The sequence below is a fragment of the Ostrea edulis genome, chromosome 6 (assembly GCF_947568905.1).
Source record: "Ostrea edulis chromosome 6, xbOstEdul1.1, whole genome shotgun sequence".
Taxonomy (NCBI): domain Eukaryota; kingdom Metazoa; phylum Mollusca; class Bivalvia; order Ostreida; family Ostreidae; genus Ostrea; species Ostrea edulis.
Window position 1 is genome coordinate 30,917,971 of NC_079169.1, and position 18,357 is coordinate 30,936,327.

Sequence of the window (18,357 nt, forward strand, 5' to 3'; positions counted from 1 at the left end):
TTACACTCACTTAGAATACATAGCATCTAAAGTGACACAATTTTACTCAAGTTTATTTGGAATGCAAATATTTGTGAAAGTATTTTTTGAAACAACAGTATGATTGTCAATTTTGATGAGCAAACATTTATATATAGCCCTTTACTGGAATACTTGATTGATGTAATTTTTATTAAAAATTTTGTCTGTTTTTCAGGGGAGACGAAAAATTGGCATTAAAAATCATCAAAAATATAGAAAAATATAGAGAAGCAGCAAAATTAGAAATTAATGTCCTTGAAAAGATCAAAGAAAAGGATCCTAATGGGCAGTTGTAAGTGTTGTTAGTTTTGTGGATCCTAATGGGCAGTTGTAAGTGTTGTTAGTTTTGTTGATGTTATTTACTCTCTACAGACAGGGGCAGGGATGTATTATATTGCCCTTATGCTCAGGTGTTAATTGACACATCTTTGTGTACAAACTTTTATCCACATTTCTTGCTTGATTCTTGTATCAGACATGATTTTTCTCCGCTTTAGAGCGGAATTCCGCTTTCTGGATAGGAAAATTCTGTTCTACACAACGATTCCGCTTCCAGAAATTTCTAGGTTCAATAAACTTCACCGTTTACTTATGTTTTCTGGAATATTTGAATTTTACGTAGTGGTCAGTATTTCCTCTTCTTCTCATTGATTGGTTGAATCATTACAATATCACCCAATCAGCAGACTGTACACTGATTGTAAACACGTAGACCTTACAAAAATGTCCGTAAAAGTAGTACAAAGAGACGACAACAATGATTAAGGCCATTGACAAGGTCCAGCTTTTGAAGAACCTTTTAGTCAAGTGTTGGTAGATTGTGTAGGACCTTTGCCTAAGACTAGGTTACGGAACCAATACTTGCTTACTATTATTGACCTTTTTATAAAGCTTAAAACCTCAATATTGGTTCACAGAGTTCATTTTCTGAAAAGCTTCTTGAAGTCAAAATATCCATTTTTGGCGCTGCCCCTAGATACCCTGCTGGGGGAGGACCCCCCTTCCACTTTTTCTATCTCTGTAGAGTCATGTCTGTTGTATCACTTGTAAATGTAACAGGTTGAAGGAAATTTCCAAAAAAAATTGTGTTAAAAATTTTGAATATAAATTTTCGTATCCAGTTTCAATGTCACACAGAGATACTATATTAAAGGTCATGTTTATATTTATAGAAGTGATGAATTGTGTAAAATTCTGAGGAAGTGGCTCAGTTTGTGGGAAATTATCCAAATAATGTGTTCTCTATTTTGATGCATTCTTCTGTTTCAGCTTATGTGTTCAGATGAAGGAATGGTTTGACTACCATGGACATATGTGTATAGCATTTGACATGCTTGGTCTCAGTGTATTTGACTTTCTGGTAAGAGCATGCTGGCTTTATATAGAAAGTTAACAAATTTTGTAAAAGGTGATTTATAGAAAATTCATGAATTTTTTTTGAAAAACGTGAATATGGATGAATAACTAAAAGCAATTGTATGTCAAAAGAATTGAACTGCTTCACTCTCGAATATAAGCCCACTGTTTTCATTTACAGAAAGACAACCATTATCTTCCTTACACGATTGATCAAGTGAGACACATATCATACCAGCTATGCTATGCAGTTAATTGTGAGTAGTGTTCAATGCCTATAGCAAAGCTGAGTTTGGAAATAGAATGGAGATGTGTTTAACTTTGCACTTCATCGTGGTTAACTTAACTTTGCAGTTCTACATGAAAACAAGCTGACTCACACAGACCTAAAACCAGAAAACATCTTGTTTGTGAATTCCGAATATGATGTAACATACAACCAAAGGAAGGTAACGTGTGAAGAATTAGGAATAAAAACGGTAATAGTCGTACAGTCCTAAGCATGCTAGGAATGATGAGAAACTTGTCCATACTGCTAAAACACCAAGGCATGCTGAAATGGCATCAGTTTAACATTGTCAGGGGAGAAAGGGGTATTCTTTGAAAAGAACTAAAAGGGGAGGGGGGTGTTTAATACATTTCACATCTTCAGAACTATGCTGGGAAAACGAGAAACTAAATTATTTCAGTGTGCCTTTTGTATGTATGTAAAATTCACTATGGAATAAAGGTGTTGAATTTATTTTGTGTAATCAAGAAATTTTTAGAACACAAAACTTGGACAAGTTTATCACATTCCTAAAGCATGTAGGGGGCCTTGGATGTGATGAAGATCAGCTGTCCTTCATCAGACCAAGTTATCCCCCCTTTTTGGCACTTGGCCTGCAGTGCTTTCTTTTTGCTGCCATGATATCTACAAAGGTATCTTTAAAAGTCTTCTATTCTAAAAACTCTTACCATTTACACAGCAAGTTTTATGTTGAAAACTATGAATAATTCTGGTTTTAAATAAGTTGATTTTTCACACTTTCTATTGTTCTAGAATTACCCATCACTAATTTTTCCAATTCTGACTTCCTGTTGATTAAGGCACTTATTTATTTTTTTGTTTTCTGAACCAAAACAAAAATTTAACATTCCATAACTAATGTTATGAAAATTCATATTTCATTTTGAAAACTCCAAAAGAAATAAATTACTCAAAAGTTAATCCGCATGTTCTGCAGCTTCCTTTGCCGACTATCTGCTCTGATCTTGTATGTTTTCTATAATCAAGATAAATATAAGTCGGTTATGCTATCCAAAAGAACATTGAAACTATCGAGATGAAGTTCAGATTAACATCTTTGCTAGAATGCAGAAAACTTGCATTTGAAGTGATATGTGTTGCTACACTAAATCTTCTGTAAAATCTGTGTCAAAATTAGAGTTTTAATATTGTATATCATACCCACAGAAACGAGACGAGCGCAATATTAAAAGCTCGGAGATTCGGTTGATCGACTTTGGTTCTGCAACATTCGACCATGAGCACCATAGTACAATTGTTTCCACCCGCCACTACAGATCACCAGAGGTCATATTAGGTAAGGCTGGTTAAGGCGACCAAAAGAATGGTGGATCTGTGGGCTGAAAATGGCTGAAATTCACTCATAACAATGACATTTCCATTAGAAAAGTCTTAATAGAATGTGGGCTAAATGTTTAAAAAGCTGTAGCATGACATTAATTATTTTGCGAAAGCATAGTGCAATGTCTTGCAGAAGGTGTGTACATTTTTTGTGTGTATTGTTTGACAGAGATGGGATGGGCCCAACCTTGTGATGTGTGGTCCATTGGGTGTATTATGTTTGAACTCTACACTGGTTTTACATTATTCCAAGTAAGTTGATACTGCAATATTCTAAGTGTTAGTAGTACCATTATTTCAAGCTAATGGTTACTACGCAATGGTTTAAATGTTCCTGGAATGAATATGAATGCCATAAGAATTCATAACAGGAAAATAAGTTTTATCACATTATTAGATATATCTGTAGCCATCAGAAGGTCTCAACATGTAGATTTGTTTTTCAAGTTGGAATTGCTACTCAAGATGTGTAAATACTTTGGGTACATATTTATAGCATAGTAATATAATTACTGTAGCAAAGAATGATATGGCAATGATGGGTTTCATTACGTGAAATGTTGTTTTTTTTGTAGACTCATGACAACAAAGAACATTTAGCAATGATGGAGAGAATTCTTGGCACTCTGCCATACAGAATGATGAAGAAAACCAAGTGAGTTTGCAGATGCTTTCAAAATGCTTGTAAACAGTGCTCAATTCCTAAAATGTTAACCATTATTCCAGAGAAAGTGCTAAAGATTAAGCAATGCAGAAAGCACATAACGAAGAAAATGTTTTGATATGGAGAAATGAACATGTTTTTAAGTGATTGATGTTTATAAACTAATGCACAGGTCCACTCAGTTTAACCTTGTTTGTGTCATAAATGCACTTCTTGTGGTCTGTTCCCTCAGCTGATCAAGAGGAAGGGAGAAGAGGGGCTAGTAATCAATAGTCAAATTGAAATCTGTATTGCAATCAGATTGTCATTTGTTGTTCACTGCAGAAAAAAGCATATCTTTAATAGAATTTTTACCTGCAGGGAAAAAAAAAGCATATCTTAGAATTTTTATCTAGAAGATATAAACAAAAGTAATTTGACAGCATTTTGAATGTGCTTTCATTCTGGCCTAAAAAAAAATTCCACTTTGATTTTGCCATCTCAAGTGTGTGTGGCAAAGCAAACTGGTAGTATTGGTCTCTCTGATTATCAGCTTCCTCTGTATCCAATGTAGTCTGTTTATGAAAAAAGTAGTGATTATTTGAGGAAAAATGTATAAGGCCAAAAAAAATTAATTACTCAGTTCTTGTGCCAATTTTGTCAAAAAATATATGAGGGAGGAGGGATGGGGTGTAGATAATACTACAGATGAGGGATTTTTTTTTTTTTTTTTTCATTCTAAACTTACAATTTTTAAACAGTTCCAGCATGGAGCAAACATCTGGGGGGAAAACTCCCACAATGTGCCAAGGCAGAATAGCTGCTGTGCATTTTTATATCTTTATAGATATTAACACCATCATGAGGAAATATTTGGAACTGCATAATCTGCCAGCCATTTGCAAAATTTAAACTGTTTATGCAAACATCGGAATGACCTAGACTTAGTCAGACGTTTTACAGATAAGATTATTTAAAATTTGGTCAATGATTCTGTATTTTATTTTTTTACATCAGAAGAGTGCATGAGAGAAATTTTATTTTAGTCATTGAAGGATAAAAATGGGTAATGCGCATTGTTTAAACAGATGAAGGTGGGCCTGAAGACTAAGTAATTGATTTTTGTAGGGCGAAGAACTCAATGATTCACAAGGGGAATTGTATTTGAGTTATGTGGTGAAATAAATTGTTTTTCCTCAAATAGTCACTGTTACTAAATGTGTGATAAGAGGTTTTGTGACTTAATGATTTTGCCCTCATGCCTCTATTTTCCCATTTGAAGAACAAATTTTTTCTGGCATGGGCGCCTTGATTGGGACCCCACCTCCTCCGCAGGGCGTTATGTACGGGAAAACTGCAGGCCTTTGTATGTAAGTATGATGCAGACATTGATGCCTGTTGCCTGCCTGCAGTATAACGACACCATGATTTACAGCAGTTGTCTGCCCCTGCTCGCCCTCACCTTAATTATTTGTATTGCTATATGAAATTATGGAGACAGCGTCAATGGACCCAAGTTCCTAGATGGCTGAAATTTATTAGTGTGTAAATGTGTGTCAGCATGCCCTTTTTTCAGCTAAGGCTAATTGTGTGTTAAGTGGAAGCCAAATTGTGGATATTGCACAAATAAGCATATTAGATTTTGGCAATTATATTATCTGTTGTCACTTTTTGTTAATGAGAATAATTTTTCATATTTAAAGTATTTTGGGTACAAAGTTGATAAAGTTCATAATTTGGCAGCAAGACAGAAACAATTAGCCGTAGTTCAACATGGCCTGTGCATGAGTTTATTTTTGTTTAATTTTAGAGCGTGCATGATTTGTGTCTTATCATAGCTTTTGTTTGTCTTTTTTGTTTCGAACCTACAGAAAATACAAGTATTTCTACAACGGTAGGCTCAACTGGGATCAGAGAAGTTCTAAAGGAAAATATGTTCGTGAAAATTGCAAGCGGCTCAAGGTAGGATTATATTTGGGAAATGAAAAATTTTCAGTATCCTTTTGTTTCAGAAGATTTTGTCTTGATGAAGTCAATTTCAAAAGCAGTCTTGATTTGCGAAATTGTGAATTTTATTTTTCAGTCTGTCTGTTGTGTTCAAGACTTGTTAATGACATTTTTTATTCTTCCATGTTTTATGTTTTTCAAAATTAATATTTTGCAATATTATTCAATTTCAGAGATGAAGCAAAAGCACTGTTTAAAGTGCCCTTCATATAATTCTAAATTTCCACAGAACTTGTGGGAGTTGTTGAAATACTTCTATTTGATGCATGAATAGAGAGTGCTCTATAGACAAGAACCCAAGTATTGATACTAATAAGATTGATGATGGGATGCCAGTGTACACAGTATTATATAGGGTACACCAAAATTGATGACCATGCTTGAAGTGAAGATATGTAGAACAAACTAATGGCATGTGACTACCACAGAGTGTATGCTCAGATCAACTGATAGATCAAAATATATAATGTGGTATTTCTAGATCATCAGTGGCTTGATACAAAGTTAGAATGGATTGATTTTCAGTTATGTTGTATTATTTGTGAATGTTTTGTCAACAAGCAGATTGTGTGTGTTTTAAGATTAATTGATCAAAGCTTGTTGAAAATTTAGAAGGTAATGACTAATTTGTGCATAATTCATGTGAGATAGTTTGGAAATTATGGGGATGATTTTATCTTTCCCACATTAGATTTTTTTCCTGTAAAAATATTTTTGAAGACCTGATATTAAATGTTGAATTCAACCATGTTATCACAAAATGGGAAATATACATGACAATGAAGAGAACATGAAAATTCCCAAACCTGTTAAATGGACAAATCCAATTGAGAGCATGTTGGTGTTTGATTAGTTTTTGGTTCCTATTCTTTCAGCACTATCTACGTGACAAGGGCTCAGAACATCGCCAGTGTCTAGAACTGATAGAAATGATGTTAGACTATATACCCAATGAACGTGTCACTCTGAAGGAGGCCATGAAGCATCCATTCTTTCGTCCTATTCACAAACAGTATCCCGGTCGTTATCCTTCCTTTGATGAGATGCAGTCAATGTCCACAGAGAAGGCTGCAGACGACGAGGATGAGAAGGATGGGATATGCAGGAGCAAAAGTAGAAGTAAAGAGCAAGAAAAGATGGAGCTTGATAGCATTCCTGAAAAACCTGAAAAAATAACTGCCGAGTTGAAAATACCAGATGTGATTGTAGAGAGGCCAGAAAAGACTTTGTATGAAATGTTTCCAGGAGTTAAGAAGTTACAGGCCAAACATGCAGAGAATGTGTTTTCCAGTGAGGTGAAGCCAAAAGCATCAGACGAAAAGATTGACACTGATCAGTCTCTCAATGTACTTGAAAAACAGGATTCTCTGGCTAGTTCAGAAAGTGACTTGGATAAGCTTTCGAAAACCACTGATAAGGATACACTAGCAGTGGACAATAATGTGGAATCTGTTCCAAAGGAACGCAAGAGAAGGAGCAGAAAGCCATCTCCAGACACTCCAAAGCCAGATGTGGAGGAATCAGAATTTGTGCAGGAAGCCCGAAAAGCTAGGCGAGCACGAAGAGCAGAGAGGGAGGCCAAGCTTGCGGCAGAAATGGCAGAGCATGAAGATGCTGCTGAGGCTCGCCGAGCTAGGAGAGCAAAGAGAGGAGTCTTGACTGCTGACCAACTGTCGGAGGAAAGCACAGAATCTGACCATTCAACTGTCCGCCAGGGGAGAAGGTTGAAGAGAACAGAAGCTGTAAATGATGATTCATACGACCCTGAAAAACCAGATGATAAACCAGATGCAATAAGTGAGAAGACAACCAAAACTGCAGAAAATGAAGAAAATTTTAGACTCCCAACACAAAATACATCCACCGATGAGGATTTGTATACAAGGCTTGCTCGAAAAGCTCTTAAAGCTGAATTTGAGAAAGATGTAGATGGCCATGGGAGAAAAGATTCTTTGCCTTCTGCCGGTCATCCAGCAGCTTCCGAATCTGTCAAGGAAACGAAAAAGGAAGAATCGCCATCAACTCGCAGACGAACAAGGCTAGAGGAAATTGAAAAAGAAATCGCTGAGGAAGAAGCTAGAGAAGAAGCAGAAAGAAGGGCTCGTAAAAACTCTCGCCAGGATGGACCAGATCCACTTAAACCCAAACCTGAGCCTAGCATGAGGAGTATATTTGACTTCTTCAAAAAATCCACTCCAGATTCTGTCATTAAGATTTATCCAGATTTATCATCTAAAAAGATAAAATCTACTTCGCCATTAGTAGAACAAGGTGAGATAAAACCGCTTGAAAGTTACTCATCAGAAACATGTGAAAATAGACCTAGTTCCCTTGTAGATGTAGTTGCCCCTAGTGAGCCACATTTATTACAGGAGGAGAACAGCATTCTGTCGAAAGAGAATGCAAAGGATACGACTCCTTCACAGGAAGGAAGTGACACCCAGGTCATGGTTACGCCACCTACTCCTACCACGGAGCAGAAAGTCCTGCATTCACCTCATCTAGGTGAGGAGGAAAACCAGAAACAGGATGTACCAAAAGATGTTGATGAAGATAAAGTTGTGTCTGACATCCAAGATGATGTTCCAATGGAGACAAAAGAGGAGACTAAAGAGCAGGCAGAAGCAAGTGAAGTTCAAGCAGTGGCAAATGATGATGTGGAAATGAGTGAGGCAGGTGAACAATCAGAGGAAATAGTTAGCTCATCAGTGGAGGCAAATGATGAGCTTGGTGCTGCACAGTCTGAGGAAGGATGTGCTGATGAGGAATCTATTGTACAGTCTGTGGAGAAAGAGACTGATGACCTTGAGAATGATTCAGATGAGTTCAAGTCAGCTTCAGAAAGCACTTCATCTTGTGCTACTCCACTGGAGTCTGTAAAGCCTAGTAAACCCTTGAAGCCCTGTGATTATTCCATGTTTGTTGAACCAGGTCCATGTCAGATCTATCTAGAGCCTGAACCACCTGATAATGTGGAAGCACAACCTGCCTGCACTGGTGACAGTCCATCTGTCAAAGAGGGGGAGTCACCAAAAGGCGACAAGAAAAAACGTCGAAGGAGACCAAAAAAGAAAAAGAGTTCTGATAAAATGGTCACTGGTGGTGGGGAGGAGGAAACCTGTTGTTTTTTAGGGAAACCCGGCCTAGATTCACCACTTAACCCTCAGACAGAGCCCTCTGGTGGGGACTCTGAGCAGACGGTTGAGTGTTCACCTCAGATGTCTCCAGCTAATGTTGGAGGAGACACGAGTCTAGGCCGGGATTCTGGCTGTGTAGATCCACAAAATTCCAGTGTTGAAGCCATTAATGATCCAGGCCAGGAAGAGAGTAAATATGTGACTAGGGGATTGAATTCCTTGTGTGTTCCCATGCAGTCTCAGCTTGATGTTGGTGGAGACAAGAGGAACAGGTGAAAAGCATGAACAGTGTCTGGCTTTTGGTCTTTGTAGTCTGATTTTTATCTCAGTCTAAATTTGTTGTTAAATTCTCTCTAGAGTTCTGGAAGGCTTGCAAACTCTTCCGTTCATCACAGCTATGGAACAAACTGTGCTGAACATTAATGCATGGATAAGTAACACTCCTCTGTGCATTTGAAGAGTTATCAAAAGGGGTACTTTCTAAGGACCTCTTTCTATAAAGTGTTGTATTTTTCAGTCACAGTGAATCATGTCAAGTTTTTAACAAGTAAATAACTATCATTTTTCATGTTGTGTTCTTGTGTATATCCTCACTAGTTTTATCTCTGATTTTTCACCAAATGGAACTAATGCTTTCTGTATCTAATGGTCTTGGTTGTATTTGTTTAACATGATTTTGTAACTCATTCATCTCTGGGTTTGTGAAGTTTGGTACCTGGAGTGTAAATTTACCGAAATGACGAGACGTCGCATACTCACACACTGGGACAACGCTTACTCACTAGTTTACTCACTATTTATGCGTAACTTAATGTACATGTTCAATATTGTGTGCTTTTCGGACTGTCTTAAATAAATGAGTATTAATAATTGTGAAATATTATGATTTCATGTTGGAGCTTTTAGAGAAAGTGTACACCATCACTTTGCACTAAAAGTGGCCACCACCACTGAATAATGTAGAATGGGACTGTTTATTAGTGAAATACGGTGGAAATCAATGTTGCATGATAAATCATGTCAATCACTTCAAGCATGGTCAGCCAACAAATAACAAAATGTGAAGTGTCGCCATTAGATCAGGCTTCAATCATGTAGTGATTACCTATCTCGTGCATCAATTGACAATACTTGTATTGCCAGAAAGCTTTATAAATTATGAAACCTTCATCAATCTTATCAATACCTGTAATTTGTAGTGACATTCGTCTGATATCTATCTCATTCGTACATTGCATGCATTATCTCATTCCAGCATTACATAACGGAACCGGAGAACACTGACCACAGAGACTTGTTTGATCTCATCTGGTGCATGTTGAATTACTGCCCAAAGGACCGCATCACTCTGAGGGAAGCCTTAAAACACCCATTCTTTGCCAAGTATAACTCTGCCAGTGGCTTGCACCTGGGGGGAGAAGAGGACCGCGAGAGGTCAAACAGCATCAGCAGGTGACTAACACTCCCATCCTAGAGAAATCTGGGCATCAACAAAATTGTCAGGAGGACACCTCAATGGCATTAGTATAGATCCCGCGTCAGATATTGCTGTACCATGTTGATACGAATGCTCCCTGGCCATGCTGTTTTCCTAATCCTTTCGTCGTCGGAATCCTGGTTGAAGTTTCGACGTATTGGAGCAGAATCCGACGGTGTGCCTATGTTGGTGATTGGGACAAGCTGAACATTTGCTGGTGCTGCTTTGAACAGGGTAGGGAGACCAGCCAAAGCATGTTCTACGGACTGAACCCCTATATGTTGGTGCTATTGCAAATCATGCTTCTTCTTTTTTTCTCTTGAGGACTGGCAAAGCAGATCTTGTGAGAGTGTGCATGTTGTAATAGAGTAGATACTTTGTAAAAGATGGATGAGTGTAGACTTCCAGTGTCAGACCATTTTAATTTATATATGTCCAATTTTACATACATGTAATTGTATGTTATGTGATAAATGTGCAAAGTTTTAACATGTTTGAAACAAAGGCTAAATGAAATCTTGCAGAGCTGATCAAAAGAATTGTTTTTATTATATAATGGAATATTCCTCGTTGGCTGAGAGAGGTGGGAATGTCTATTTGTTCTGACGTCAGTGTTCCTGTGGGTTTCGTGTATTTCTCGCTCAGTGCCTATATAGTTTTACGCAAGGTTTTGTTTCAATACTTTATGTTCAGTCGTAATAAAATGTCAATAAAAGTCACTACATGTTGCACCGCTTTGTTTTAAGTCTTGTAGGATTACTGTGGATGACGTATATTTTGCAAGACTTTTTTTTTCTCATGGAAACAATGATGTATTCATTCACGATAATCATAATGTTCACAAATCATCTATTGCCTAGTCTTCTATATACAAAAGTACGTGAGAGAGAACTTTCCTTTTTCACCAAGGTTTTATACAGTAATTGAGAATAAATTCATACCTTTTTAGTTCGCCTGATCTGAAGGTTGAAGTAACTTTTATGATCAGTAAGTTGGTTGTATAATACTATACATGGAGGTCTTTTCAAATTCTTCATAATCACAAGTCAAAATTTAACCAAACTTGGTACACAGCATCCTTGAATTCAGATGAAGGACCTCGTCTGCTTCCAAGGGAGAGATTATTAAAAAATAGTAGAATGGGATATGTAAAACTTTTGAACCAGAAAAAACAAAGACTTGCAGGAAAACTTGGATATTTAATGGTGATTCAAGTTTGCCCCAAAGGTCAGGACAGGGTCACAATAGGAGTTTAAAGTTTTGAATTGGAATACATAGGACCGTATAAAGAATTCGTAATCCTCTTCGTGTAGTGTAATTCCAGTTCATATCATGTCCCTTTAAGAAGAAGAAAAAATAAAACCAAACCACAAGGATAAAACATGAAAGTGTACCGTGGTGTAGAATCCACTCGTTCCTGGATCCAGAGGTTCTAGTATTTTTAGCTCACCTGAACCGAAGGTTCAAGTGAGCTATTCTGATCACATTTTGTCCGGCGTCCGTTTGTCTGTCTGTCCGTCTGTCTGTAAACTTTTCACATTTTCGACTTCTTCTCCAGAACCACTGGGCCAATTTCAACCTAACTTGGCCAAAAGCATCCTTGGGTGAAGGGCTTTCAAGTTTGTTCAAATGAAGGGCCATGTCCCTTTCAAAGGGGAGATAATCGCAAAAATAGGGTGGGGTCATTTAAAAATCTTCTTCTCAAGAACCACTGGGCCAGAAGAGCTGAAAGCTTCCTGACATATTGCAGATTCAAGTTTGTTCAAATCATGGCCCCCCGGTGGTAGGATGGGGCCACAAGGGGGGATCAAAGTTTTACATACAAATATATAGGGAAAAACTTTAAAAATCTTCTCAAGAACCACTAAACCAGAAAAGCTGAGATTTACATGAAAGCTTCCTGACATAATGGAGATTCAAGTTTGTTCAAATCATGGGCCCCTGGGGTTGGATGGGGCCACAATAGGGGATCAAAGTTTTACATACAAATATATAGGAAAAATGTTTAAAAATCTTCTCAAGAACCACTAAGCCAGAAAAGCTGATTTTTACATGAAAACTTTCTGACATAGTGCAGATTCAAGTTTGTTCAAATCATGGCCCCCGGGGATAAGATGGGGCCCCAAGGGGTGGATCAAAGTTTTACACACAAATATATAGGGAAAAACTTTAAAAATCTTCTTCTCAAGAACCACTAAGCCAGAAAAGCTGAGATTTACATGAAAGCTTCCTGACATAATGCAGATTCAAGTTTGTTCAAATCATGGGCCCCGGGGGTTGGATGGGGCCACAATAGGGGATCAAAGTTTTACATACAAATATATAGGAAAAATCTTCTCAAGAACCACTAAGCCAGAAAAGCTGATTTTTACATGAAAACTTTCTGACATAGTGCAGATTCAAGTTTGTTCAAATCATGGGCTCCGGGGATAAGATGGGGGATCAAAGTTTTACACACAAATATATAGGGAAAAACTTTAAAAATCTTCTCAAAAACCACTAAGCCAGAAAAGCTGATTTTTACATGAAAACTTTCTGACATAGTGCAGATTCAAGTTTCTTCAAATCATGGGCTCCGGGGGTAGGATGGGGCCACAAGGGGGATCAAAGTTTTACATACAAATATATAGTTAAAATCTTTTTCTCAATAACCACTGAGTCAGAAAAGCTGATTTTTACATGAAAACTTTCTGACATAGTGCAGATTCAAGTTTGTTCAAATCATGGCCCCCGGGGATATGATGGGGCCCCAAGGAGGTGATCAAAGTTTTACACACAAATATATAGGGAAAAACTTTAAAAATCTTCTTCTCAAGAACCACTAAGCCAGAAAAGCTGAGATTTACATGAAAGCTTCCTGACATAGTGCAGATTCAAGTTTGTTCAAATCATGGCCCCCGGGGATAAGATGGGGCCCCAAGGGGGGGGGGATCAAAGTTTTACACACAAATATATAGGGAAAAACTTTAAAAATCTTCTCAAAAACCACTAAGCCAGAAAAGCTGATTTTTACATGAAAACTTTCTGACATAGTGCAGATTCAAGTTTGTTCAAATCATGGGCTCCGGGGGTTGGATGGGGCCACAATAGGGGATCAAAGTTTTACATACAAATATATAGGAAAAATCTTCTTCTCAAGAACCACTGAGCCAGAAAAGCTGATTTTTACATGAAAACTTTCTGACATAGTGCAGATTCAAGTTTCTTCAAATCATGGGCTCCGGGGGTAGGATGGGGCCACAAGGGGGATCAAAGTTTTACATACAAATATATAGTTAAAATCTTTTTCTCAATAACCACTGAGTCAGAAAAGCTGATATTTACAAGAAAACTTTCTGACATAGTGAAGATTCAAGTTTGTTCAAATCATGGTCCCCGGGGGGGTAGGATGGGGCCACAAGTTGGGGGGGGTCAAAGTTTTACATACAAATATAGGAAAAAGCTTTAAAAATCTTCTTCTCAAGAACCATTGGGCCAAAGAAGTTGACATTTACATGAAAGCTTTCTGACATAGTGTAGATTCAAGTTTGCAAAGGGTAGTTTGGGCCATAATAGGGACCAAGGTTTTACATGCAAATATATATGGTCTTCAGATATGGGCCAAGGTGACTCAGGTGAGCGATGTGGCCCATGGGCGTCTTGTTTCTATAAATTAACAGATTTTTCTTGAATTAGGATGGATAAAGTTGGCACACAGTAGAGGTCTAAAGATTGCTGTATAAATGTGGCTCATGTTAGTGTTTTGCTCTGGGGGTCTCTTGCTGATAATCATATTCTGATCTATAATGTTATGAATTCATTCAGAGAGCACCAACATCAACCTACATGGCATAAATATATAATAAGACCTGCCAAGACTAAATGTTCTAATTTTTTAATCAAAAGCTATCTGTGAAGAATAGTAATTAGTAAATATTTTTAGCTCACCTGAACCGAAGGTTCAAGTGAGCTATTCTGATCACATTTTGTCCGGCGTCCGTCTGTAAACTTTTCACATTTTCGACTTCTTCTCCAGAACCACTGGGCTAATTTCAACCTAACTTGGCCAAAAGCATCCTTGGGTGAAGGGCTTTCAAGTTTGTTCAAATGAAGGGCCATGTCCCTTTCAAAGGGGAGATAATCGCAAAAATAGGGTGGGATCATTTAAAAATCTTCTCAAGAACCACTGGGCCAGAAGAGCTGAAATTTACCTGAAAGCTTCCTGACATATTGCAGATTCAAGTTTGTTCAAATCATGGCCCCCGGGGATAGGATGGGGCCCCAAGGGGGGATCAAAGTTTTGTACACAAATATATAGGGAAAAACTTTAAAAATCTTCTTCTCAAGAACCACTAAGCCAGAAAAGCTGAGATTTACATGAAAGCATCATGACATAATGTAGATTCAAGTTTGTTCAAATCATGGGCTCCGGGGGTTGGATGGGGCCACAATAGGGGATCAAAGTTTTACATACAAATATATAGGAAAAATCTTCTCAAGAACCACTGAGCCAGAAAAGCTGATTTTTACATGAAAACTTTCTGACATAGTGCAGATTCAAGTTTGTTCAAATCATGGCCCCCGGGGATAAGATGGGGCCACAATAGGGGATCAAAGTTTTACATACAAATATATAGGAAAAATGTTTAAAAATCTTTTTCTCAAGAACCACTGAGCCAGAAAAGCTGATTTTTACAAGAAAACTTTCTGATATAGTGCAGATTCAAGTTTGTTCAAATCATGGCCCCCGGGGGTAGGATGGGGCCACAAGGGGGGATCAAAGTTTTACATACAAATATATAGGGAAAAACTTTAAAAATCTTCTTCTCAAGAACCACAAAGCCAGAAAAGCTGATTTTTACATGAAAACTTTTTGACATAGTGCAGATTCAAGTTTGTTCAAATCATGGGCTCCGGGGGTTGGATGGGGCCACAATAGGGGATCAAAGTTTTACATACAAATATATAGGAAAAATCTTCTTCTCAAGAACCACTGAGCCAGAAAAGCTGATTTTTACATGAAAACTTTTTGACATAGTGCAGATTCAAGTTTGTTCAAATCATGGCCCCTGGGGGTAGGATGAGGCCACAAGGGGGATCAAAGTTTTACATACAAATATATAGTTAAAATCTTTTTCTCAATAACCACTGAGTCAGAAAAGCTGATATTTACAAGAAAACTTTCTGACATAGTGAAGATTCAAGTTTGTTCAAATCATGGTCCCCGGGGGGTAGGATGGGGCCACAAGTGGGGGGGGGGGGGTCAAAGTTTTACATACAAATATAGGAAAAAGCTTTAAAAATCTTCTTCTCTAGAACCATTGGGCCAAAGAAGTTGACATTTACATGAAAGCTTTCTGACATAGTGTAGATTCAAGTTTGCAAAGGGTAGTTTGGGCCATAATAGGGACTAAGGTCAGGGCCGTAAATTAACCTTCAATTTGGAGGAGGCAGGAAATTAGGCGGGGGTCTGGGGGCACATTTTGTGCACACTGAACACGTTTCGTGCAAAATCCTTGATTCTAGGGCCTTCTAAGATGTTACTTGACTAACTCATTCTAAAAGAAAGATTTGGAATGCTTTTTAAGGGAGGTATCATGTTCTTAGTTATTGGAAACAACATAAATTCTAATGAACTTTAAATTTTAATTTTTTTTGGCTCAAAAGTTGGAGGAGGCAGCTGCCTCCTCCACCTCCATGTAATTTACGGCCCTGAAGGTTTTACATGCAAATATATATGGAAAGTCTTCAGATATGGGCCAAAGTGACTCAGGTGAGCGATGTGGCCCATGGGCCTCTTGTTTAAATCTATGGCTAAAATCTTTTTGGGGGAAAAATATCAGACATATTTTAAGGCCAAAATTCATAAATATTGCGACCAACCTCAATCGAAATTATAAAAATTTCTTGAAAAAACGGATTTAGCAAGTAGTTTTATTTTAAGTTACAGTCAATCCATCCTTGTGATGTAGGTTTTTGGAAATTCTTTAATTAAACTTAGTGCATGATAGAAATATACCTTTTGTAGAAATTTTTATTCGCTGGGTACAGTAACTTTGAAATAAAAATTGTTATGAAGGGCAATAACTCGTATGCTGGTATTCTACAGTAGCTAGTATTAACTGTTTTACGAAAATGTGCTTTTTTTTTTTTTTAGCTCACATGAGCTGAAATATTCTGATCACTTTTTGTCCGATGTTAGTCCTTCTGTCCATAAATTTTTAATATTTTCAACTTCTCCACAACCACAGTGCTAATTTCAGCCTAACTTGCCTCAAGTATGCTTGGGTAAAAAGGATTCAAGTTTTTTCTGTTGAAGTGCTACACCCTTTTTGAAGTGGAGATAGTTTGTATATTAAACGTCCCTCTCGAGAATTTTCCACTGCATATTGAGAGGTCATCGTTGCCGGTGAAGGGCCGCAAGATTTAGGCCTATGCTCGGCGCTTACGGTCCTTGAGCAAGAAGGGATCTTTATCGTGACACGGGGCCTCAGTTTTTGCGGTCTCGTCCGAAGTACTGCCCCATTTAGTTGCCTTTTACAAGTAAGGGATACTGAGAGCCTATTTTAACCCGGTGTTATAGCATAGACCCCCCCCCCCCCCCCCCCCCCCGCATAGACTTTCCCTCCGGAAAAACGGGCCCAGGATAGATAGATCTCTCCCCCCAGCATATAATTCCCCCCTATGTACAAAGTCGGTGTAGAGTTTTCCCCTGAGCGGAAAACCGCCCTGGTATAGAATTTCCCCCCTCCTGTTTCCGGATTTCATCGACCGGAATCTTTTTTCTTCTCATAGAAGCTTTTGAATAAATTGGAATGAAGCAAACCCATGCAATTGAAGATAATAATCAATGAAATTGTTGTTATTGCTATAAAGAGGTACGTGTTGTCCAAAAAAAGGAAACAAATAATGTGCTGTTTTAATGAAATAGAAATACGCTCATTAATGTTACGATATTAATAAAATAAAGGAATTTTGATATACCATTGCACTATTTGAAAATTTCCTTCTTTTTTTTTAAAGAAAAAACAAACATAAGATGATGATTGTGATACACAAGATCCTGCTCAAAATAAGGATAAGCAAGAGAATTCTATTATTAGAACTGGAAACGGATACATAGCGAGAATGTAAGAAGGGGGGGGGGTACTGTCATTTAGGGTGAAGTTCTATACTGGGACGTTTTTTTTTTAAGGGGGAAATGGGCCAGGGTTAATTCTTCCTTGGGGGAAATTCTATGCCAGGCCCATCTTTCCGGGGGGAATGTATATCCCGGGCCCGTTTTTCCGGGGGGGGGGGGGGGGGGGGGGTTCTATGCTACAACACTGGGTCGTCAAAGGAATGAAAATGATCAAGAATTAGTAGAAAATTTGTGGCATATTTTAAAAATCTTTCTCAAGAACCATTAGGCCAATTTCAATTAAACTTGACCCAATTCATCCTTGAGTGAAGGGGATTTAAGTTTTTACAAATGAAGGGCCATGCTCCCTTCAAAGGAGAAATAATCGATAAAAGGCGAAAACTGTGGGCCATTTAAAAATCTTAAGAACCACTAGGCCAGAAAAGTTGAAATTTATATAAGTGCTTCCTGACATAGTGTAGATTGAAGTTTGTTCAAATCATTGTCCTTGGGGGTAGGATGGGGCCACAATATAGGATCAAAGTACATAGGAATATACATGTATCTTTTAAAACAGGGCTATTAATCATAATGCTCATATTAACAAGCAATCCTTCTCAGGTAGTGCTGTTTGAAGTTTATTCATATCATGAAATTTAAAGGGGGGGGGGGGCACAATACAATTCTAATATTTATTCAACCAATTTGGGCCCACAGAGGAGCATTTGGATACACAAAGTCCAGAATCACATACATACGACAAAGGAAAAGATTGTACTGCATGATGAACAGTTAACCGTCAAACCTGTCAATGTTATATAGGGGGATATATAGGATAAATCTTTTAAGAATCTTCTGATAAATGACATGGTCATGGTTGCTCATATTAATATGCAAGCATTCCCAGGTAGTGCAGGTTCAAATTGTGGTCCCCAGGGAGAAAGGTGGGGTCACGTTAGGGGATCAAAGTTTTACCATCGGAAAATT

At 37.8% G+C, this 18,357-nt stretch overlaps 1 protein-coding gene and 1 long non-coding RNA gene across 9 annotated transcripts in view; one reads left to right on the top strand and one right to left on the bottom strand.

Moving 5' to 3' along the window:
• Nucleotides 1–249, bottom strand: part of LOC130047418 (uncharacterized) — a 5,501-nt gene extending 5,252 nt beyond the window's left edge. The window contains exon 1 of the long non-coding RNA XR_008796317.1: nt 1–249. This exon is cut by the window's left edge and continues 2,631 nt beyond it. This is a non-coding gene — a long non-coding RNA (uncharacterized LOC130047418).
• LOC125682916 (cyclin-dependent kinase-like 5) overlaps nt 1–10,999 on the top strand; it is a 36,795-nt gene extending 25,796 nt beyond the window's left edge. For 4 of the 8 annotated variants that reach the window (XM_056142403.1, XM_056142405.1, XM_056142409.1 and 1 more), the window contains 10 exons: nt 197–313; nt 1,291–1,381; nt 1,559–1,634; nt 1,732–1,856; nt 2,834–2,963; nt 3,177–3,259; nt 3,583–3,662; nt 4,933–5,020; nt 6,533–9,066; nt 10,050–10,999. In XM_056142403.1, coding sequence (XP_055998378.1) covers nt 197–313; nt 1,291–1,381; nt 1,559–1,634; nt 1,732–1,856; nt 2,834–2,963; nt 3,177–3,259; nt 3,583–3,662; nt 4,933–5,020; nt 6,533–9,066; nt 10,050–10,059 — 3,334 coding nt within the window. In that variant the 3' untranslated portion in view covers nt 10,060–10,999. Of the gene's footprint in view, nt 1–196; nt 352–1,290; nt 1,382–1,558; nt 1,635–1,731; nt 1,857–2,833; nt 2,964–3,176; nt 3,260–3,582; nt 3,663–4,932; nt 5,021–6,532; nt 9,067–10,049 lie in introns of all 8 variants that reach the window. The other 4 variants (XM_056142404.1, XM_056142406.1, XM_056142408.1 and 1 more) reach the window with 2 other exon arrangements.
• The last annotated feature ends 7,358 nt before the right edge of the window (nt 11,000–18,357 follow it).